General features: G+C 45.6%; 1 protein-coding gene across 1 annotated transcript; it reads left to right on the top strand.

Annotated features, from left to right (window-relative positions):
* The first annotated feature begins 19,979 nt into the window (after window positions 1-19,979).
* LOC148183374 (uncharacterized) lies at window positions 19,980-21,545 on the top strand. Its single transcript, XM_088061453.1, has one exon. It carries the CDS (start codon window positions 19,980-19,982, stop codon window positions 21,543-21,545), a length of 1,566 nt encoding a protein of 521 aa, XP_087917579.1.
* The last annotated feature ends 473 nt before the right edge of the window (window positions 21,546-22,018 follow it).

Raw genomic sequence — 22,018 nt, 5'->3', positions numbered from 1 at the left:
ATCCTTTTGTCACATGCACCTAAACACCCACCCACCCACCCACCCCTAGATAGTTCTCCTTTCATTTCTGTTTTGATTGCCTGGATTTTGTTTGGTTTTGTTGTTGCTTGTTTTTCCTTGGTGTGCCTTGACTGACTAGTAAGTGGTAGAGTGAATCTTGCCAATGGACTTTGTCGTGCCATTGCTTAATATTAAAGCCGGTTTTTGCTGATACCCCTGCCGGTGATTTTTTAAGCAATCTCAAACACTCTTTGGTAACACCACCAAGCTACTATATCACTCTCCCTTCTCAACAGGCCAGGGGAAAAAATAAAATTAAAACCTCATGGGTCGAGATAAAGGTAGTTTCATTAAAAAAGCAAAGGCTGCTTAAGGAAGTAAAAGAAAACAAAAAGATTTATTCTCTACTTCTTATTAGTAGGTGATCTCCAGCCACCTCTTGGGAAATAGGATCTCAGTACATATAGTGTTGCTTCAGAAGACAAACACCTTAATGTCTCCTCTCCTCCTTTCTCTTACCATTTATTACTGCACCCGACCTCATATGGTGTTAAATATCCCTTTAGTCAGTTTGAGTCAGCTGTCCTGGCTACATTCTCTCCCATCCTCTTTCCCACTCCCAGTCTTTGGGGACCCTTTGAGTGGGGGAGAGACTGAAGAGACAGCCTTGATGGTTTGTGAGCACTGCTCAGCAGTAACCAAAATACTGGTGTTTTGCCAATACCATTCTAGCTATAAATACAAAGCACAGCATTATGAGGACTGCAATGGGTAAAGTTAACTCCATTTCAGACAGACCTGGTGTGATTTTTCTCCCTTATTCCATACCATCGTATTGGGTCTTGTTGCGGCTGGGTCCTGGGTGCCTGTCCGACCCCCAGCTTCTGCCAGCAACAGCCCAGATAGATGTCCCGGGGGAGAGCTGCTGTCCGGGGTTTCCAGGCAGTCTCCAGCCAGGGGTAACCCTTAGGAGCACAGGCAAAGGCTTCAGGTGATCAGCTCTTTTAGAAGCAATTTCTGCTCTGTCATCAGCTCTGTTCAGCCTAGCCAGCTCCCTTCAGGGATTACCCCAGCCGATGCAGACAAGAGACAGGAAGATCATGTGGCATTCCACAGAAAGTCTAATGCAAGCTTCAGCGAAGGGGGGAAGTGATGATCTAACCCCTGAACAGGGCAAAAGATGGGATTTTACAAGGAAGGGGAGAATCAGGAAGGGGACCAATGGTCTGAGACCGGGATAAGATGACCAATGGTTAACAGGGAGATAACATGGGATCCTGAGGCAGGAAGGGGTCCATAGCTTAGTCACAGTGACTAGGCAGTTTTGTCTTATCTTAAGGGGCATATCTCCAAGGGAGGATGCCTGTCAGAGGACTGGCTTCCTCCACAGGGTCTGGCTGAGATGGAGTTATCTTTTCTCTTAAGTTTCTTGCATTAACTTAAAAATTATTACGTATTATTGAAACACAAATGCATATTCTTGCATAATAATTTATGGGAACTGACAATGGTCAAATAAGAGATTTTTAGGCTTCAGGCATTAGCTTGAGCCTGTGTGAAACTAGCTCTCACTCTGGCCTGAGAAATCAAAAGGAGGTATCCAAACAGTCCTTAGAGAAGGAAAACAACCTCTGCAGGTGTTGTTTGGATCCTTGTTTTATTGCAAGAAACGGTCAAGGTGTGGTGTTCCAAACTGTCCAGTGATGGTGATGTGTTAGTTTAATGACCAATGAGAGTTTTACCTTTCTGGACCTTCTTGGACCTGTCTATAAAAGAAGATCTGGAATAATAAAACTTGCTCTCTTTTGCAACCAAAGCTAAGAGAGTCTGTCGTGTTTTCGCTGTTCCTAATATAGTGCAACAATAACTAATATAATTTGTCTATGCAACATCAGTGTTAAAAGGGGTGTGTTCATGATATTTCAAGAGTCAGAGACATTTAGTACACTCAGAGATTTACAAAGAAAGCAAAAGAGGTTGAAACAGTGTCTTGCCTTATCAGTGTGATATAGGAAACTTATAACTAGGTTTATGAAACTATAGTGTGCTGTGTAATCAAGTGTGTTCAGAACAGATGATCCTTTGCTATGCAATAACAGGATTTCCCTATCTCTAAGAATTGATAAAGCAGGGACTAGCACCCTAAAAACTGGTAAAAACTGGATCTCTAGTTTGTACTGTGGCCAGAAGGTCTGAAGGATGGCTGGATGCCAAGATAGTCTAAATTAAGACAAACGTCATCCAGCAGACCCTGCGAGACAGACCCTTAATTCCACCTAAAGACCCCTGCCCAGGACCACCAGGAGGCAGTGTGCAAGTGCAGACTGACAGAAAACTAATTAACATACAAGGCGAGGTGGGCATAGATTATGAATATGTATAGGCTTTCATAAATATGTATGAGCTTGAATGCATATAAACAGAAGGTCTGCTCTGTTCTGGTATGCACCGTTTGTGGTAGAGCGATCTCCCCATGCGTCCAGTGCTGAATAACCTACCTACTTTACAACCCTGCTGGTTGTGGACTCTATTCTGTGTGTCAAGTGAATTACAAAACAGGCTTCGTAGCCTCAAAGAGAGGGGAAGGATGTATTGTTTAGTTTAGTTTGTTTAGGCCTAGGGTTTTACAGCAGAATTTAGGAAGAAGGTTGTGCTACTGATTGTGGACAGACCTCAAAGACATTTGGCAGAGATAAGAAACTAACAAAGCAAACTCAGCAACTGTGCTTAAATCAGTACCAACTAAGTGTAAGGCCTCAAAAACTCACTCAATGAGACTCTTAAAAGGGCTTACTTTTTTTTTTAATGTGTTCTGAGTTAGACACACAGGAGAAATACTGACAAGATATTCTCAAGAGATCAAAACAACAAAAAAACTTTACCGTCAACTTCAGAAAATCAGAGCTTTGGCAAAAGTTTAGAACAGCATTCAATCAACATAAAACATTTCACAAAACATTAACTTAGCCCATTCAACTTAGCAAACTCCCAGCCTGTTGCTGCTGGAGACGAATAGGATCACACAAACACAGCTCGGGGTGTGATGAAAGGAAGAGAGAGCTTTATTTCTTCTCCCAGAATTTATAAGTTTCTGACCATGGCCAGGGATTGGATGGTCAGGATAACACTTTCCCAACCGCACTGGCCGTGAGAGATGTCCATCACAAGACGTGTAACAGAAAGAATGTACACATATCTATGTTTACAGTTACTGTCCTGGGAAAGTCTTTAGAAATCTATGTCAGCAAGCTCAGAAGCTGAGTTTTCAGGGCGACATCTCACCCTTTTTGGTTTAAACAAAAATAAAAAGAAAAAAACATGAACAAAGAAGCTAGCAACATTATAAACAATCAAGAGGAAAAATAATAGGAAAAATAATAGGAAAATACAATACTCCATACAATCAAAAGGCTGTAATTTCAGGGTGAAATCTCACCCTTTCTTTATTACAAAAAAAAAAAAAAAATAAAAAAAATAAAAGTGAAAACATCAACACCTGCTCGTGGATGGCTCTCAATTTGGTCACAGAGGCAGAATCCATGGCCAAATTGAAAGGTGCCTGGGAAAACTTCTGAAATGCTATAACAGCAGCCTGTAATTCCACCAGTTGGGCTGATCCAGCCTCATGACTCTCCAAAACCAGCCACTCAGATCCATCCTTCCAGGTAGAAATGGCCTTTCCAGTCCTCCCCAAACCGTCGGTAAAGACAGTGGGTCCTGGCACAGGCCCCTGACTATATTTGGGCTGCAAAGAAAGTTCAGTAAAGTTTGCCACTTTCTGTGTCTGATGGGGCAGGAAAAACCCCTTCCAAGTCATGCAAGGGATCGGACCACTCATCATTCCATTGGTCAATGATACCTGTGGGATGCAAATCTGGAGTGGTAATGAAAACAGCGACATCAATGGAAGGATCACTGCGATAAACCTGACGAGCAGAAACTGCCCACTGAACCTCTTCCAGCAACTGCTGTGCCTCTGGGGTCAGCGTCCAAGGCGACTTCAAATCAGAGTCTCCCTGCAACAGATCAAACAAGGGAGACAGCTGTGCCGTGGTCAGTCCCAAACAGGGACGCAACCAAGTGACGACACCCACCAACTTTTGGACATCATTCAGTGTCCTCACCGAATGCACAAACTGCACTTCTTTATGTTGGACTTGTTGGAGTCTGAGACAGAGTGTGTGCCCTTGTTTCTGATACTTAACTCTAAGATCCAGAAAAACACTGAATTTCATAAAATATGAAATTCATGAGCATGTTTTCGTGGTGATACATGAAAACAACTGTTAAAGTTAGACAGAAAAGCTAAAAGTGTGAGTGTGTAGATTAGAAAGTTTTTTTAAGTCACTGGGTGAAAAAGTTAGAGTTTAAAACAGTTTAGAAAGCAGAAGGCAAGATGGAGGATTTAGAATGTTGCTTCTTTTCCTTCTTCTTCATGTTATTAAAAACGAGATTCACTTAATAAATTATAAAAAGAATTTAATATAAATAAAAATACAATTAGCGCCCCTCACGAACCACGCTCTGCCACCCTTCACATTGGGTGGGAGAGGACCGGGAACCGCCACACCGGGCCCCGCTGTTCACCACTCACAGGAACCGAGTCCTGCTGCAGCCGCTTTACATAAAAGCAATAAAACAACACCTAACCTAACAACAACCTAGCAACTCTTAACCCAGCGCTCCAGATGCTCTTAACATCCCTTATTTCGGGCACAATTCTCACCTCTAATCGCGCTTGAAAGTTTTTCTCCCCACAAGCCAGTGCTCACTCTTCGGAGCCAACAAGACACTTCTCGCTCTCTTTCTAAAAATCTTTACAACTCTAATGAAAGAGATCGCAAACCTCTCTCTCTCTCTCTCTGCCACTATCATCTCGCCACTCTTTACACCACATCCCTCCAGAATCTGCACTACATGAATTACTTTGCTTCAGAATCAACTACAAATTCCAACACCTCCTTTTGGGGACCCTCCCCAAAGCCATCAAAGGCACTAGACACAGAGACCAGTCAGCTAGCCAGCTACTTTTACCAACTAAAACAAACCCGCAATTACTATTTCCACTGCCTTAAACAGATCTTCAGTCAAGCTAGAAATGAAGACACAGACATCATTCTTCTCTAAATTTTCTTCTACAAGTACAAAGGAGTCTATCCTCACACTGCTGCTTAATGTGAATAATCTCTAGCGTAACTTTTTTCATGACAAGATATGATCAGGTCTTTTATTTTTACAGGAATTTAGATACATTGACAAGTTTCTGACAATACCTTTATGTTTCAACAGTACTTGCAGCTTATATATTATGAACAATCTATAGCAAGAACCAGTCTTACAATTGTTTTCAAACTCTTCTTTCACAAAATAAGACTCATCTCTAAATTAACACATGTACTTATTAAAATAGACCAAGTTTAGAGTCTCCACAATTCTCTTCCCAATTTGAAAGACTAACAATTTTAATTCTAATCTTTTAACTGGGTCTACTTCTGCTTCTGTAATAAGCACAGCTGCAAAACAACACAAGCACTCCTAGAGACATGTGCACTTTCTTGGCAAATTCAAAAGAACAAGAAATCATGGCAGTTCTGAGCCTGATCTTCACTTAAACACACCATCACAATAACTCTTCTAGAAATCATCAGAGAGATGATCAGCATTTCATATTGTGAAAAGAGAGACAAAATAATTTTCAGCAGCAGTAAAAAGATTTACAGCAATCCACAGGATTTTGCTTTTAGGCTGGCACCAGGTTCTGCTGTTAAGAACCATGGGCTGTGCCCATCAGCACGGGACAAACAACATTAGGGTTAACAGCTCTCACACTTATTGACAACCTGATAAGTTTTCACCTCAAGAAGTGACTACTATGCAAATTACTGTAACTTGCCTTTAAAATTAAAATCAACCACAAAATTCTACGATATTCACTAAAGAAATTGGAAGGCATACTAAGAAATGGGTTTGTTTCTCTTCAAAATAAATATTGCAGTCACTCAAGAAAAAAAACAAACAGAGCTTACTTCTTTTTCCACTTTCTCCCAGGATGCATTTCTTGGAATTCTTCTAAGCTTCTCTCCAAAACTTCTCTGCTCTTCTTGAAATCTCAAATTTTAAGCACCGACACAGCTTACTGCTGCAGAAGCCCACAGCACTATCATACACGGAATTCTCTCAGAACCCGGGAAAACAAAGGCTTGCAACTTGCAGCTCCTTTGGTTTGGAGCTGATACCATACACCAGTACTGTTCCATATCTCACTCACACATCTGGTTAAGAAAAAGCTCTCTGAGACAGTTTGACACCAGTCTTTACTCCCGGAATCACAGAACTTAATGTGCCCAAGGTCTCCTAAGACCCCGGCATAGAAAACCTGGGTCCCAGAGGGACTCACCTGGCTCTCTCACCATTGGGCATGTTCCCGGCCTGTTTCACAGCTTCAGGAGGTTCCAGGAGTCACTGAGAGCTCCTCCGATCCCCCTGTGCCTGGAGCAGGGAACCCGAACCAGCATCTGTGGTTCAATCCAGCCTGCCGGCAGCCACCTAAACACAGCTCTGCGGCTTGAGAGCTCCAAAATAAGTTTAAACAATCCAGGGGCACCAAGACTTAGAAGGCCCCTGCCCTCACTTTACTCAAAAGGGATAGGCTGAACTCATCCCCTCAGGGCACCCTCCGTGCCCTGATCTTATCAGGGTTCGGCCCGACTCACCGCTGGCCGGAGCTCCAGGAGTTCCCTTGCACTCCTGAGGCTGACCCGCCTCTCCGTCCCAATAGCTCCGCGGGGAGTAGCCCTGGGAGCACGATCTCCCAGGAAAACCTTTCACTGCCGCCACAGTGGGGCAAAAAAAAAAACTAAAAAAAACCATAAAACAAACAACTTCTAACGCTGAATCACATACCAGCTCACCAAAGCGATCCCTCCCCCGCAAGCAGCTCTTGTTGCCCAGGGGGGAAGGAAAGGCACGGAGGGAAGATCTCCACTAAAGATAACCTTGGCTTTGCTCTGAGACCAGACCCGCTGAGAACAGATTTGATACAACCCCCCCGCGGCTCCTGGGCTACAAGCCCCAGTTCTGGTTTGCCCCCCCCCGGGGCTCCAAGACAGGAGCTCGCAGGGAGGAAGCGAATCACTCCATGTGTCCCCACCGTGATCTAGTCCCTGTGGAAACATCAACCCGTGTTCACTCTTACTCCAGCACAGCACAGGATACCTTTCCTCTTTAGCAACACAATTCCAAAAAAAACCAAACAAACTTTAACGCAACAATCACACCTATTTACGCATTCTCACATCTGTTCATTCAACTCCGCCCAGTCACAGCAAGACAATAAGGTGCTCTTTACTTCCCAGTTACTTGTTAATATACGCCCATGGGCACTGTAATATGTCAAATATCCCAAGTTTCTTGGATTATTCCCCAATTCGGCAGTTTTAAGTCCAAATTTCTTGGATTTAATCCTCAACTTGACAAAGTTTTAGAGAATCCACATTTTACTCTGTTTTCCCGGTGGATTGTGCCAGGAAAATCTTGGGCTCCCTTTCCCGAGGGGCTAACCCCTCCCCTGAGACCCAGTCCCAGTAACCCCGGGGGTATCTTGCAACCCCCGCTTCCCGCTCCCCCGAAAGATTACTTACAATCCGTCTTCTTCTTTGGGTCTTCGTGCACAAGAATTATGGAGCAAAAATACCGTGGTTTTTAGGGAGCCTTTTCCCCTTTCCTTTGCTTTATTCCTCTCCTTCTTGTCCTCAGGGTTTTGACCTGCAGCCGCTTGGCCCACGCTAGGAGAAACGGAGCGGGGTCTGCTGAACTCAGCAGGGGCGCGCCTGTTTCCCTGTTCTGGATCTCCGGTGGTCCTAGAGGTGAGGTGCTTATCCCGGGCGAGCCCCCAAAAATTATTAAAAACGAGATTCACTTAATAAATTATAAAAATAATTTAATATAAATAAAAAGACAATTAGGAGACATAAGAAATAAAGCAAAGGGTTAAAACGGCCGGGTGCCCTGGCGCCTTGCCAGGAACACACCTGGTAGCTCGGGAACACTCCTTTTATCCCCTCCTACTGTGAGGATTTGATGCATATTCAAACTTTTTCAAGAAGTATTTAACATGTCCCCTCCCTGGTTCCACCTATTTTGAACATTTTTATTTTCTGCTGGTCAGCACTATTTTTGCTGGTCATCATTATTCTTGCTGATGAGCATTATTTTGGAGCTTGGTTTCCTTTCTTTTGCAAATGGTCACTTGCTGATAACCATCCGGGCCCGTCATCCTTCCCCTGAGACAGCTGGGTTTCATATCTTCCGCTGATAACAGTTTGGCCTCTATTGTTCTCTTGATAACAGCTTGGGCCCCACTGTCCTTGTCCTCTGGGGTTTCCTTGCCTTGTACCTCGGAAATTCTTTTAAACTTAAGACTTGTTAGCAAGAAAAAAAGTACATACATAGCTAAAAAGTATTTAATATATAATATTCATCTGCGAAAGCCAATATCACAATACAAATTTATAACAATGTTCTTCTTCTGGAGGTTTTTGGGTAATAGTGAGTGATTGAACAGAAAATGCCACAGTGCAGCACACAGGTGAAGGGTCATTGGGTCATTAAGGAAAATATTATACGTGTCTATTGTTAACTGGGTAAGAATAAGTAGAATAAGTATAAAGATAAAAGAACTACATAGTTCGGGGACATTTTGTGCCATTTTGTTCTTTCAAAGCCAAAGTGAGCCACAAGGCCATTCTGTACCATCAGAAGAAACTAAGCCAGTGTTGGGGGTTAGGTGTCTTTTTTTTTTGTTGTTGTTCTGGCTTGCTCGGGGAATTTTTACCCATTAGTTGCGGGGGGTGGGGGGGGGGGGGGTGGCAACGCAACTGTGGGAAATTAGCGGGTGCTCGAAAAAGGACAAAGAGTGGCCGGGCCCAGGGGGGGAAGGGGGGCAGGAAAAAGGAGGGTGGGGACAGTTTTTAGCTGGCTTTCTTCAGCTTCGGGGAAATACATTTTTTTTTTGGGCGCGGAGCTGCTGCGGTGGAGAGAAGGGAATTTCGCCATCACCCAGACAGAGCTGCTGCTTCTTTTCCTTCTTCCCTCTTTGTTGGTGGCCTCACACCCCCTGTCCTGCCGGGACTTGTGGCAGTGCCAGCCACTGCTGCGGAGCAGCTGATACACCTCAGCCACAGGCCCAGGATCTCTGCTCATCCCTGCTGTTCCAGCCGACTGTTCCTCGGAGCCCTGCAGAAGCACCGGGACTGCCCGCCCGAGGGGGTTCGGAAGCAAAGCCTCTCCTCCATCCCATCTCAGCCAAGAAAGCTGTCACGGGGTCCCTGTTTCTGTTTTCTTGTTAATGCTGTAGTTATTGTTGTTTGTTTGCCTGGTTATACTAATAAAGAACTGTTATTCCTATCCCCAGATCTCTGCCTAAAAGCCCCTTGATTTCAGAATTATAATAATTTGGAGGGAGGGGGTCTACATTCTTTCATTCCAAGGGAGGCTCCTGCCCTCCCCAGCAGACACCTGTCTTCTAGAACCAAGACAGCCAGATTGCAGTGAATTAACCTTGTGCAGCTAGTCTGGAGAGACCTGCCAAGTTTTGTGATAACATGCTAATCAACAAGAGAAACAAGATCCTAAGAGGCTTTGGAGTTTTTGTCCTGACCCAGAGGACTGTGATAAACAGGATTCCCTGTGAGGGAATATCCCCAAGGAGCTAAGCTCAGAAGAGACTGAGAAATCAAGGAGTGGAAAAAAAGTACAGAAGAAGTGCAGCAGAACCAGAAAGAGAAAAAGAAACAAAAAAGAATTTTTAAAAAAGTTATAGGACTCTGCTCCAAAATTTTGACCCCCAAATACTTCCAAGGAGGCTGGCACTGAACCTTTTCTGGAGCCACTTGCAGCCCATGAGAATGCAGGGCACTGAGCAGCCGAGGCTGAATCTCCAGCAGTTCATCCTGGGTGGGCGCAGCCACCAAGATGTCATCCATATAATGATAGAGATGAGCATCAAGAAACTGCCGGCGAACTCCAGACAGGGCTCGAGTCACATGCCATTGGCAAATGGCAGGCGAATTCCGCATGCCCTGTGGCTAAAGCTTCCATTGATATCTCTGTGTGGGCTCAGAATTGTTGACAGCTGGCACCGAGAAGGCAAATTTCAGTCTGTCATCAGGATGCAAAGGAATTGTAAAGAAACAATCCTTCAGATCCACGATGAGGACTGGCCAATCAGCGGGAAGCATGGTGGGTGACGCATGCCAACCTGCAACATCCCCATGCTTTCCATCACAGCGTTAACCTTCCCGAGGTCTTGCAGCAACCTCCACTTCCCGGACTTCTAGATACAGAACAGAGGAGTGTTCCAGGGACTGGTAGAAGGCTCCAGATGACCCTGGTCCAACTGTTCTTGCACCAATTCACAGATGGCGACTAGTTTATCATAAGGGAGGGGCCACTGATTTTCCCAAATGGGTTTGTCCACCAGCCATTGTATAGGAGGCGTCAGACAGTCTGCACCCTCCAACACAGTGGCCCGCATCAAAAATCCGGCCCAATACGCACACCCCATGCAGCCAGAACATCCCTCCCCCAGAGAGTTAGTCGTGAGTCCTTCGTAACATACCGCCAAACCATGGCAGTGTCTCCCTCGGGGTTTGTGAAGAACAAGGGCCTCCGGCTCACATAGCATTGAGCTGTTCCTGCCAACCCTGCAACAGACGTCCGCACCAGTTCCAAGGGCCACTCCGGGGGCCAGTTTCCAAACCTGACAATTGTGACAACCAGAGGCTAACCTCTGGTGGTGTCTCACCAGGGATGGACAGGGTTCAGACCCGTTCAGGATGATTCTTGGCTGTCAGGATAGCGGTCCAGCGAACCTGAGGCGACCCAGAGGACCTGAAGCCACCATCTCTCCGTAGCTGGTCCTCCACTCTGTGAACACAAGACTTAAAAGGCACAAGTTGAGCAAGTCTGGCTCTCGCAGGGATAGTAACAGGGGTGTGAGAGTGGAAACCATGGCGTAAATCCACCCCGTGAAGTCCGAATCAATGATTCCTAGGTGCACAATGATGCCCTGGGCAGTGGTACTAGACCTCCCCACAAGAAGAGCACTCATGCCCTCACCCACCGGACCAAAAGAATCCAAAGGAACCCTGTACATCTTGCAAGAGTCCAAGACAACTGTGTCCGCTGTGCAGACATCAAGGCCTGCTGAGGCAAAGGTGCTGGCTATGAGCCGGCCAAGCAGACCTCCATCGGCTCCGGGGTGTGAAGAGAGTCTTGGGTCTGAGCGCGTCTCCCCGTCGCACTAGGTTTCCCGTTTCCCAAGACAGACAGAGGCTGACTATTGGCATGGACCGTCGCTTTGCACACATGCGCCACATGATTCGGCCTACCACACCGGGCACAGTAAAACCGAGGAGCCGAGGCCCCCTGTGCCTTCTTTTTCTGCTTCTTGCTGGCCTGAGCAGTCCCCTGCTGCCACTGCCCACCCTGTGGCTTCACCCAAGTTGGCCGCAGAGCAGCAGCCACAGCAGGGGGCTCCTCAGCAGTGACACCTGCCTCTATACAAGCCTGTGTCACCTGCATCAGCGAGGGATCACCAGGGAGCATCCCAATTGTAACTTCTTTATAAAATTCTTTGTAGTTTCCTTTTTCTCTTTCTCTGACTTTGCTGCATTTCTTCTGTATTTTTCTTTCTCCTCTTGGATTTCTCAGTCTCCTATGAGCTGAGCTCCTTTGGGATCCTCCCTCGTGGGGAGCCACGCTTATCTCAGTTCTCTAGGTTTGAAGAAAACTCCCGACCTCGTTAGAATCTTGTTTCTCATGTTTATTAGAAGGTCATTACAAAACTTGGCAGGTGTCTCCAAACTAGCTTACAAGGTTAATTCACTGCAATCTGGCTTATTTTCTTCTGATGGTACAGAATGGCCTTGTGGCTCACTTTGGCTTTGAAAGAACAAAATGGCACAAAATGTCCCCGAACTATGCAGTTCTTTTATCTTTATACTTATTCTACTTATTCTTACCCAGTTAACAATAGACACGTATAATATTTTCCTTAATGACCCAATGACCCTTCACCTGTGTGCTGCACTGTGGCATTTTCTGTTCAATCACTCACTATTACCCAAAAACCTCTAGAAGAAGAACATGAAGAAGAAGGAAAAGAAACAACATTCTAAATCCTCCATCTTGCCTTCTGCTTTCTAAACTGTTTTAAACTCTAAACTAACTTTTTCACCCAGTGACTTAAAAAAACTTTCTAATCTACACACTCACACTTTTAGCTTTTCTGTCTAACAGTTGTTTTCATGTATCACCACGAAAACATGCTCATGAATTTCATATTTTATGAAATTCAGTGTTTTTCTGGATCTTAGAGTTAAGTATCAGAAACAAGGGCACACACTCTGTGTCTCAGACTCCAACACCAATGATCCTCCGACACACGGCATTACAATTAGACCTCACGATACTCTTGAGCAACAAGCTGCCTCGCCACACTATCTTGCACCTGCCTCTCCTCAGCAGCAGTCAGACAATTTGCAAAATGCAGAAAAGACTCGTTTGCCCACTGGACAACAGTCGCAAAAAAGCTCCTTTGGGGCGGCCAGTCCACACCAATGCTGCCATGCCCATCTCCTTGCATTGCTCAAGCACAACAAGGTCAAGGCCAACCTGCCTTCCAACGTCAGCAAAGCCGTCCTTATGCAGCAGAGCATCAGAACCGATCACCCGCCTGGGATCCTGCTGACCCAAGGCAGTATTCTGCTGCACCACTCGACAGGCTATCTGAGCCCATTGCGCCTCAAGAATGCCATACTCCACCCGCCGAAAAAGAACACGGGCTATACTCTGGATATCATAAGGTACCAGGACACCATCCACGAGGCCCCGAAGAGCCTGCATAACCTCATTTGACCCTAACCCATGTTTCTCAGCCGTCTCCTGGAGATTTGCCAAGGCCTTCCAGGAAAACGGCTGATGAGTCCTCTGAGTTGCATCCTGAAGCAAAGGGAACGCCTGATACCTATCTGGAGGAATAGCCTCGTCTGCTACGTGCTGTCTCACAGAGTCCCCCGAGACAAGGCCAGGCACCTGGCTGGAAGACACCACAACAGCATCCGGTGCCACAGCCATCGTAACACCAACAGAACCAGAGGAGCCATCCCTGTCTAGGGGGCTGGGCTCAGAGTCACAGCCAGCTACCTAGTCAACCTTAGCCCTCACAGCTTCCCAAAATCGTGCCTGATCCCACAGCTGCACAGTCATCTGGCAGGGGGGCAAAGTCCACAGGCCAGCCAAAGAAGCTCCAGCAGCCTGGGACCCCTTGCCCTTGGGGGCCACCGGCTTCGCCCCTGCGGCATCACTACCTGAGCCAATAGTAAACAATGCAGGACCCTGATTCTCCGCGGCCGCCTCCGCCGTAGGAGATGGCAGGGGCATCCCTTCTCCAGCCTCAAGCTCGGGTGACGCCTAGGAACCCGAGGCAAGGAGGGGTGGAGCCAGCTCAGCACTACCCGCCCCCAGTGTGTGGGCGGGAAGGAGGCACAGGTAGGGGCACGGCCCACGGAGCAGCAGCACCGTCCCGCTCTGCTGCCAGGGGGAGTCCTGGGCTCGCAGGAAGGGAAACCCACACCATGGAGCCGGCAGAAGCCGGCCCGGCATCTGCATCACTTGCAGCACCCGTTCCCACGCCCCACGCCCCACAAATCCGGTGCAGGAGGAGCAGCGTTCGGAATCGTCCCTAACAGTGTCTCCTCGGGGGAGCAAAACCCAAGAATCGGCGCCGGCTGCTCCTTGCGGAGCAGCGCTGGGCCCTCCTCCATTGGAACAGGATGCACATGTGTGGCCGCTACTGCGGGTAGGGCACAGCCTAGCCACAGTGGGGACATGGGACTGTCCCCGTCGCCGCCTCCAGGGGCGGCCCCGCCGCCTCTTCAGGCGGCTCCCTGTCGGCCTGCGCCAGGAAGGCACACAAAGGAGGCGACCCCGCCCTAGGCTTACGCCGCTGGGGAACTGGGCAGGCGGGGTCACGCCCACAGGCTCCGCAGCGCCCCCGATGGCTTGCTGGCCGGGACCCAACCAGCCGGGGGCCCCGGCAACACCGGGGGAGCCAATCTCGGAACCCGAGACACAGCTGTCCCCCGGCTCCGCATCACAGGGGGAAAGGAAGAGCTCTGTCCCGCTCCCACAGTTAGTCAGAGCCGTCCTTCTCATCCAGGTCAGAGAAAGTGGCTACCAACCCGGCAGAAGAGGACACACAGCTGGTCAGAGCACAGTCACACTGCCACCAGATTAGCAGAAGCTGGGCCAGGTGGCGATCGCATGCTACGGACATCGCCTGGATCAGGGAATTGCCTAATGCGTCCCAAGTTGGCTTCGAAAAAACCGCCTCAACCACAGGAAAAAACCCTTCAGCTCTCCCATAAGCATACAACCTCTGAAAATCAGCATCCGAAACATCAATCCGTTTCTGATCAAAAGCAGCTCGCCAAACCCCCACAACCAGAGCTTCCGTAGGAGAGAACCCAAAGGCAGCCATGGCCCCAGGGCTGGACATTACCCTGCAACCGTCACCTATGATACACATTGCGATCACCAAATGTCAGTGTCAGACACGAAATGATTCACACGGACATAGCTCAAGGTGTGGTGAAAGAATAATAATAATTTATTTGTTCTTTCAGTATTTATAGTTTTTCGACCACGACCAGGGATGGGACAGTCAGGTTACCACCTTTCCAACCGCACTGGCTGTGAGAGACATCCATCAAAAGGCATATCTTTAATGGAATGTATAAACACCTATGTTTCTAGTTACTTTGCTGGGAAAGTGGCAAGAACTTGTGAAAAACAATATCAAAAGGCCTGATTCTCATGGTGACAGCTTCCTATTTGGTGGAACTTTTTTTCTGACTCTTGTCTTTAAATTTATGCACCCGTTGTGTCAGAGCCGCAGTAGTTTTCCCATCCCATTTCCTCATGTTTCCTCTGCAATCACACAGGAAGAACCACAGCTCATCTCATGGGGTATACCTTCTTTCCCTATCAGGGGAACGTCCGCGTTGAGTATCAGGACATCTGATCTGTACTGCTGACATTTGGAGAAGGTCCTCTTTAATCTCCTCTCTAAGTTTCTTGTGATTCTCCTCTATCTTCTAGTTTCTGCAGACGTGTTTCCACAGCTGTGATTCTTGCATGTATGGGGCCTTTCATGGCATCTGCATATGCTCGTTGCTTCTTTGCCATATCCAGCACGGTCTCATCCCTGTCATCTCGCTTCATCATTGCTAAAGCAGAAGGGTATTCTTGTGGCCCAAGTCATACCATTTTTCGCCACATCACAGATGTACATGGCACCAAGTCTGGATTCCTAGTTAGTATGTCATCTGAAAAGACAATCTCTGCCACTGCCATTTCTCTCAGGTGTTGGATCCCTTGTTCGACGGTTTTCCACTGTGTTTGCTGCATGTAGAGATTGTCTACGGACAGATGTCTTTGTGCTACACTTTCCAGGACCCGTGCCCAGAGATTGTGAGGGTTATCCCCCCTCATCATCCCCTGGTCGATAACTGGATCATGTGACAGGGATCCCTAATGCCACTCTTCAGTACCATCCAAAACTGTAGCCTCACCTGCAGCGTCCCACAGATGAACTAACCAACTAATTATAGATTCATCAGGTCGTTGAGTGTAGTCCTTCCTTAGGCCACGAAGGTCTTTCAGGGAAAAGGACTCAATATTAGCCTCTGATCTTGTGCCAGTTGCTTTGACTCTTGATTTTATGTCAGGAGGCATTGAGGGTCTTTCTCCTGCATCATCATCATCCTCATCATCCACTGGTCGATCGGTTTTGTCTGTGCACTTTCCGCTTCTCGTGCTAGTAGCAACAACCAATGGTTGAGGCTTGCTGTCTGGTTTAGCTACCGGCTTCATAACTGGGGTGTTGGCTGCAGCCTGAGTGACTGGGGTAGCTGTTGATTTATTTCCCTGTCCCCTTTCCCTTGTTTGCTGCCCTACAGTATCTATCAGTGTACGATAAGCATATGCCAGGGCTGTAAGAGACGGTCCGAAGATTCCCTCATCTGTCTCACAACCATCTCAAGGACAGAGACTGAGACCCTGAATGTCACAAGGGACTTGGTTTGGGGGTTTGGGCCTAGCTGAGATGGATGTTTGCTAAGTGATTGTTTGCAGGTGGTTGCACGGTACACTGCTCTCGTTCCTGCTGGTGAGCAGAGGCTTGTGCATGGTAACCTGCACGACGGGTTTTCCACGACTCATGGCTCTCGTTCCTGCTGGTGAGCAGAGGCTTGTGTGTGGTACCCTGTGCAATAGGTTTCCATGACACATTGCCCTCGTTCCTGCTGGTGAGCAAAGACTTGCAAGACGTGGTTTTCTCTGTGCCCTACACCTGCCCCCCGCACAATGGAATTCATCAAAATGGTCATCAATCTCCTCTGTTTTTGGCCCTGCGTCCCTCGCTTTTGCAAAAGACTATAAAATTATACCCCAAACTTACCTTCCTTTGAGATCTCCCCAACGGACAGAAGACTCTGCGTCATTGGATGGCTGAGTGGACTTCAACGTTGGTAGCTATAATCCCCTTACTCTCTTTTCCTTATGCTTTGCTTTCTCCTCTTTTCTCTCTATCGCATGTTAGTGCTGATGAGCACTCAATAAAGTGTGTTTTGCTGTTTAAGTCCTTGGTTTGCTGATAATCTTCTGTACTCTAAGACCGACTAAAAGAACCACATCACGAATCCCACCTTGTGGATCGTGACATAAATTGGCGTCACGGACAGGATTCTGAGAGACAGAAGGGGTTGCAGGTTGTGCAGTCTGTATCAGGGGAAGGACGTTTTGCTTCAGCCGCCCCTAGCCTGCCACACTGGTGAGCAGTGTCTAGAAAGCAAGGGAGGTGACTCGAATTTCTCGCAAACTGCACACGCCCAGGTGAAAAGCACCCCTACACTCATTTGAGGACTCTCTCTTCAGAATTTTACAAGGGATCTTTGAGTACAAAAGGTGGGACTTACTGATTTCTTATATGCTGACTGCTTGGTATAGCGGAGAGACGACCTGAATTTTAAGATAAAAGGGTGCCTCCCAAGCAGATTTGGTCTCTCCACCCACGGCAGGGGGGAACACAGCATTGGCTGTGTCTGATGTAGTGCGACTGAGTTTTACCTCCCTGTAGTGGTTTTGTGTACTGTTATGTGTTTTTGATGAATTTTGACTGCTTGGTGTAGTGAAGAAACAACCTGAATTTTAACATAAAGGGGTGCCTCCCAAGCAGATTTGGTCTCTTCATCCATACAGGGACGCAAAGGGTGACGTGGCAAAGGCTGCGTCTGTGCGTAACTTAAGTCTTACCTCCCTGTAGTGGTACTGGACCCTTCACACACAAAGATGAGTGAACGCTCTGAAAACTCTAGTATAAAAGATAAAGCTGCATTCTTTGCTTTGTTAGCAAAGCACAATGCTAAGCCCTCCCCAGGCAGGGAAGAATGGGCTCAAAATAATTGGTTCAACATGGAAAATGTAACTGATAGAATTTGCTCCCTGCAACATGAGGCAAAGTTCAATTTTGTCCGAAATAAAACCATAATTTGTTCTGTATTGGGAGCTTGCCTTACTTCAGCTGTAGAGGCTCGCACGAGATGAAGACAGGAAGAAAATGCAATTATTGAATCCCTACAAAATTTAGTTGAAAGTTTGCAAAACGAAAATAATTTCTTACGAACAGCTCTGAGTGAGGAGTGTGCCAAAAATTCACACGATGCTGACTCCTTTAAGGAGTCGTTGGAAAAAGAAATTCCTCAGATAAATCACATATATTCTCAAGCAGAATTACATTTGGTAAAAAATTGTGGTGAAAACTGTTGCTCCCAAATAAGACTTCTGATTAAAACAGAATATAACTATATCAATGATGAAGATCTTGATCCACATATAAGCACTAAAGAAATCCAGTACACTGCTACTGAATTGGCTAAATTGAAAAAGGAGTACGGGCGTCTCCCTCACGAGTCAGAGACAGAATACGTATTTCGAATGTCTCTTACAGGGGGAGATCAAATTCGATTATCTGAACAAGAAGCAAGTGGTTATTGGGGACATGGTGTTTTCTTAACAACAGGAGGTAAATGCAACCCATGGTCCCTAACCCAGCGAGCTGCATATTGAGCAGGGGGACTTAACCCCCTTGAAAGGGGAGATCTTGTAGCTTTGACCGGCTCCCCAGACCAAATTTTAGAAAATATTTATAAAGCTACTTGTTTGCAACTGATTCATGAAAGAAAATTAATTGCTGGCTATAAATCACCAATGTTGTTACCTGTGAAAGCTAAAATTATGACCCTTTTAATTTGTGGTCTTCCAGAATCACTGAAACCTACAGCAATTCTCCTCCAAACAACCATAGATGATATCCTTGTGGGAGGAGATGAAAAAGAAGTAATAAAAAATAAAGATGCTGAAAAGAGGTACACTACCTGGGAAAAGGGATGGTTTGTAGTTAATCCAGCTCTCATAGAAGTAGAAAAAATTGCACAACAACAACCAATTGCATTAAAAGGCCCTTTTGAAATTACTAAGACAGTCACTACTGGGACTCTCCACCCTGATGGGGTGGCCCAGAGGGCCTCAGTGAGAAAGTGGTATGCCCAGATTGAACATGACTCTAACATCTTCTCAATAACAGAAGGAGCTGTAAAAAATCAGGTGATACAAAAAACTGAGACCTTAAGTAGCAGCCATGACAAACCTGACTTGATAATTAAAGAAACCCCTCTTAACATAAAAACAGAAAAGGGTAGGCTGATTTCTAGCCTACAGTATTGGTGGAACTTGGGGGTGAAGAAAAGGGTACCGAAGGGTTTAATGGTTAACCTGCCGCTTGAAAAATTATGTAAACTGGTCTCTCAGTGGCAGGATTCCAGCCCCATTGTACCAAGCGCTCCACCTCGCCCTCAACTGATTCTGGGCAGTGGGCCAAAGCAACACCACTCACAGGTTCTGGACAGTGAACAAAAACAATCAGCAAACTCTTGGTTCACTGATACCTCTGCCAAACGAGAGGGAGAGGTGTGGAGGTGCAGGGCAGTAGCCCTCCACCTTTCCTCTGCTGAACGAATCATTACTGAGAAAGAAAGCAGCGCTCAGGCTGCAGAGCTGATAGCTGTTTGGAGTGTTTTCCAACATAAGGCACAGAATACCTCTCCTGTCTGTATCTACACTAACTCCTATGCTATGTTCAAGGGATATACTGAGTGGCTTCCTTTTTGGCAACAAAAGGACTGGGAAGTAAACGGAATTCCAGTATGGCAAAAGGAAAAGTGGCAAGAAATTCTACACTTTCTGCTGGTAAGAGTGGGGATTATATCTTGGTTAGTCCAAGATGAAGCTTTTAAAAGAACTACAGGAGAATATACATGGGTAGCCTCCGATGCCTTGGGGAAAGAGCATTGGATAAACACCCACTGGATAATTACATCATTTTAATCTCCTGCCCCTATGTGGCAGACTCTGTTTTGTTTATTTTCTACAGAAGAACACCGAGGGACATGAAGATCAGATAAACCATGAACTTATAGATTTAAAATAAATGCTGTAGCAAGGCCTATATTTAGTGTAATAATCACATACCATGGTGTGAACACCCCTTTTTGTGCTAAATGACAAAGCTAATGTTTTCCCTTCTTTTATGTTAGGCCAAGGTGATGATGTTTCAACACGCTGCAGACCAAGTACCAGATCCCACACTGAACCTGTACACAGTCATGTCACTGGATTTCATGGCCAGGTTATATCTTGTGAAACTCAGAATCAAGACTGTTGGCTGAATTTAACGGCTGTACAATTGTCCTCTAAACTTGTGTATGGTAAAACAATACTAAAATACTGGGGAGAACTTGATGTTAATATTGTAACACCTAATACCTACCACACAGCCACCAATTAGATTGACTCCAAAAATGTCTGAAATTGGACCCTATGTAATCAGGAAAACTGGCCAACAACAAATGCTATTTAATCCAGCATGGTCTATCAAACAAGTCAAATTACTAATGCAAAACAATGTCTCAGAGATTCAGCCAGCTTGTTCACCTTTTTTGCAAACTTCCTTTGAGGGGTGGACAACCTGGTTGCGAAAGCGAAATTCTTTTCACAAACGGATGACAAGAGATATAACCGGTGTTGTGGGATCAGGACTAGGATTTTTGAATAGTATTGATTCAGAAGTATTAATGAATAAATTGGCTGTTGCAACTAAAGATTTGACCAAAATACAACAACCACTGAGGTCATCTTTAACTGCTTTGGGAACCCAACAGTGGTTGCTATCAAACATATTACCAAATTGGGAAATGGTAAATGTAGATGATCACAAATTAATAATTGATGCACTCAATGCTACCCAAAACAATGTTTCTCTGGCTCTTAGCTGTATTCAAGCCCAGTTGTGGATGCAGTCAGTTGCTGCATCAATTATCAGAGAGGGTGAAGAAGGCACCTTTCCCACTGAAATTCGGAAAATAGTCTGGGACAATGCCAATGATTTTGAAAAAGAATTTCGATCTTGGTGGAATTTGGTGAATTTTACCTACTATCCCACCACAAACACAGCCACAGCTTTTCTGTTGACAATACGTAATGCTTCAGTACATTCAATTTTTCCTATCATTGCACTGGGGCTGAATCATGACGGAGCTGTTCTCTATCCTTTAGAGCATAGGGAATGGGCCCGTCAGATTGGTGGGAAATGGCAAACTGTTGGTTTAGAAAATTGTATTGTCCAGGAACAACAAGGGTTTATCTGTGAAAGTAATGCAATCAAAGCTCAAGACATTTGTTTAGACACAGAACAGAATATCTGTCATTTTGAAACCCATCCTAATGACACTTCTGAAACGGTGCTTGTGTATGTAGGCAATGGATGTGTATGCTTGAGAACTGCTTGTGATAGTATGCTTGTAGAAAACATAGTAGTGGATACTAAGAATCATTCAAATTTTTGTGTATGCAATTTTACTAAGATTATAGGATGTGACTTTTCATATTTAGCTCCAGTTACTTCATATTATCTTTTGCAGTATAATTACACTTTGATTCATCATTTAGTGCCTGCTCCAATTGGAATGAACTTTACTCTGGTGAGGCAATTGTTGTTTCACCAGGATTTAATCGAAATTTTGGAAAAGATCAAAAAGGATGGACAAAAGACCTTAGTTACAGTTCACCACAATGTGAAAGGAATGCATCGTGTTTTGGAAAGAGTAAGGAAAGATGCTGAGCACGAGTGGTGGGACACTCTTTTTGGGTGGTCACCAACTGCTACAGGTGTTTTGAACAAATTGTGTCATCCCATCATCGTCCTCTTGGTTTTAGTTTTACTTGGTTTTGTTCTATCAGCAGTCTTGTACATCCTGAATTGGAGAATGATGAAGCGGTTGACACAATTGACTTCCATAATGGATGCACACAATATGATTGGTACTTTACATGTTGCTGATACCCCTAAGGTTATTGATACTCGATGAATTATGCAGGCACTACAATAAATAATTTGCCATTGTGACTATGAGGTTAATCATTTTATCATGTTGTATTTTAGAATAAAATTGATTGTTTGTTTTAAGATAAGAAACCGATATGTAAGCCTTAGTTGAAATTATATATATGGATTAGTTTTTCTTTGAAATCAATATATTGATTTTCTTATTTTGTTTTCTCTTTTTCCTTTTTCTGTCCCTTATCTTTTCCCTGCTACCTGTCTCTGTTTTTTTTCCAGGATATACTACCAACTGTAACAAGTCCTGAAGACTTCAATGAAGAATTCTGCAGCAGCACTACAACATCATGCAGAAAGACCTTGAAGATTGTGAGCCACGGGGTGGTGTAAGAGACGGTCCGAAGATTCCCTCATCTATCTCACAACCATCTCAAGGACAGAGACTGAGACCCTGAATATCACAAGGGACTTGGTTTGGGGGTTTGGGCCTAGCTGAGATGG

This window comes from Pseudopodoces humilis, chromosome 12 (assembly GCF_049639895.1).
Source record: "Pseudopodoces humilis isolate 2021_Gansu_Grassland_sample_001 chromosome 12, ASM4963989v1, whole genome shotgun sequence".
In the NCBI taxonomy this organism is placed as follows: domain Eukaryota; kingdom Metazoa; phylum Chordata; class Aves; order Passeriformes; family Paridae; genus Pseudopodoces; species Pseudopodoces humilis.
The sequence above is the reverse complement of the archived record's forward strand: the minus strand, read 5'-3'. Positions and strand labels throughout refer to the sequence as shown.

Excerpts from the sequence above, each read along its gene's own strand:
- LOC148183374 (XM_088061453.1), top strand. The coding sequence starts at position 19,980 with ATGTCTGAAATTGGACCCTATGTAATCAGGAAAACTGGCCAACAACAA.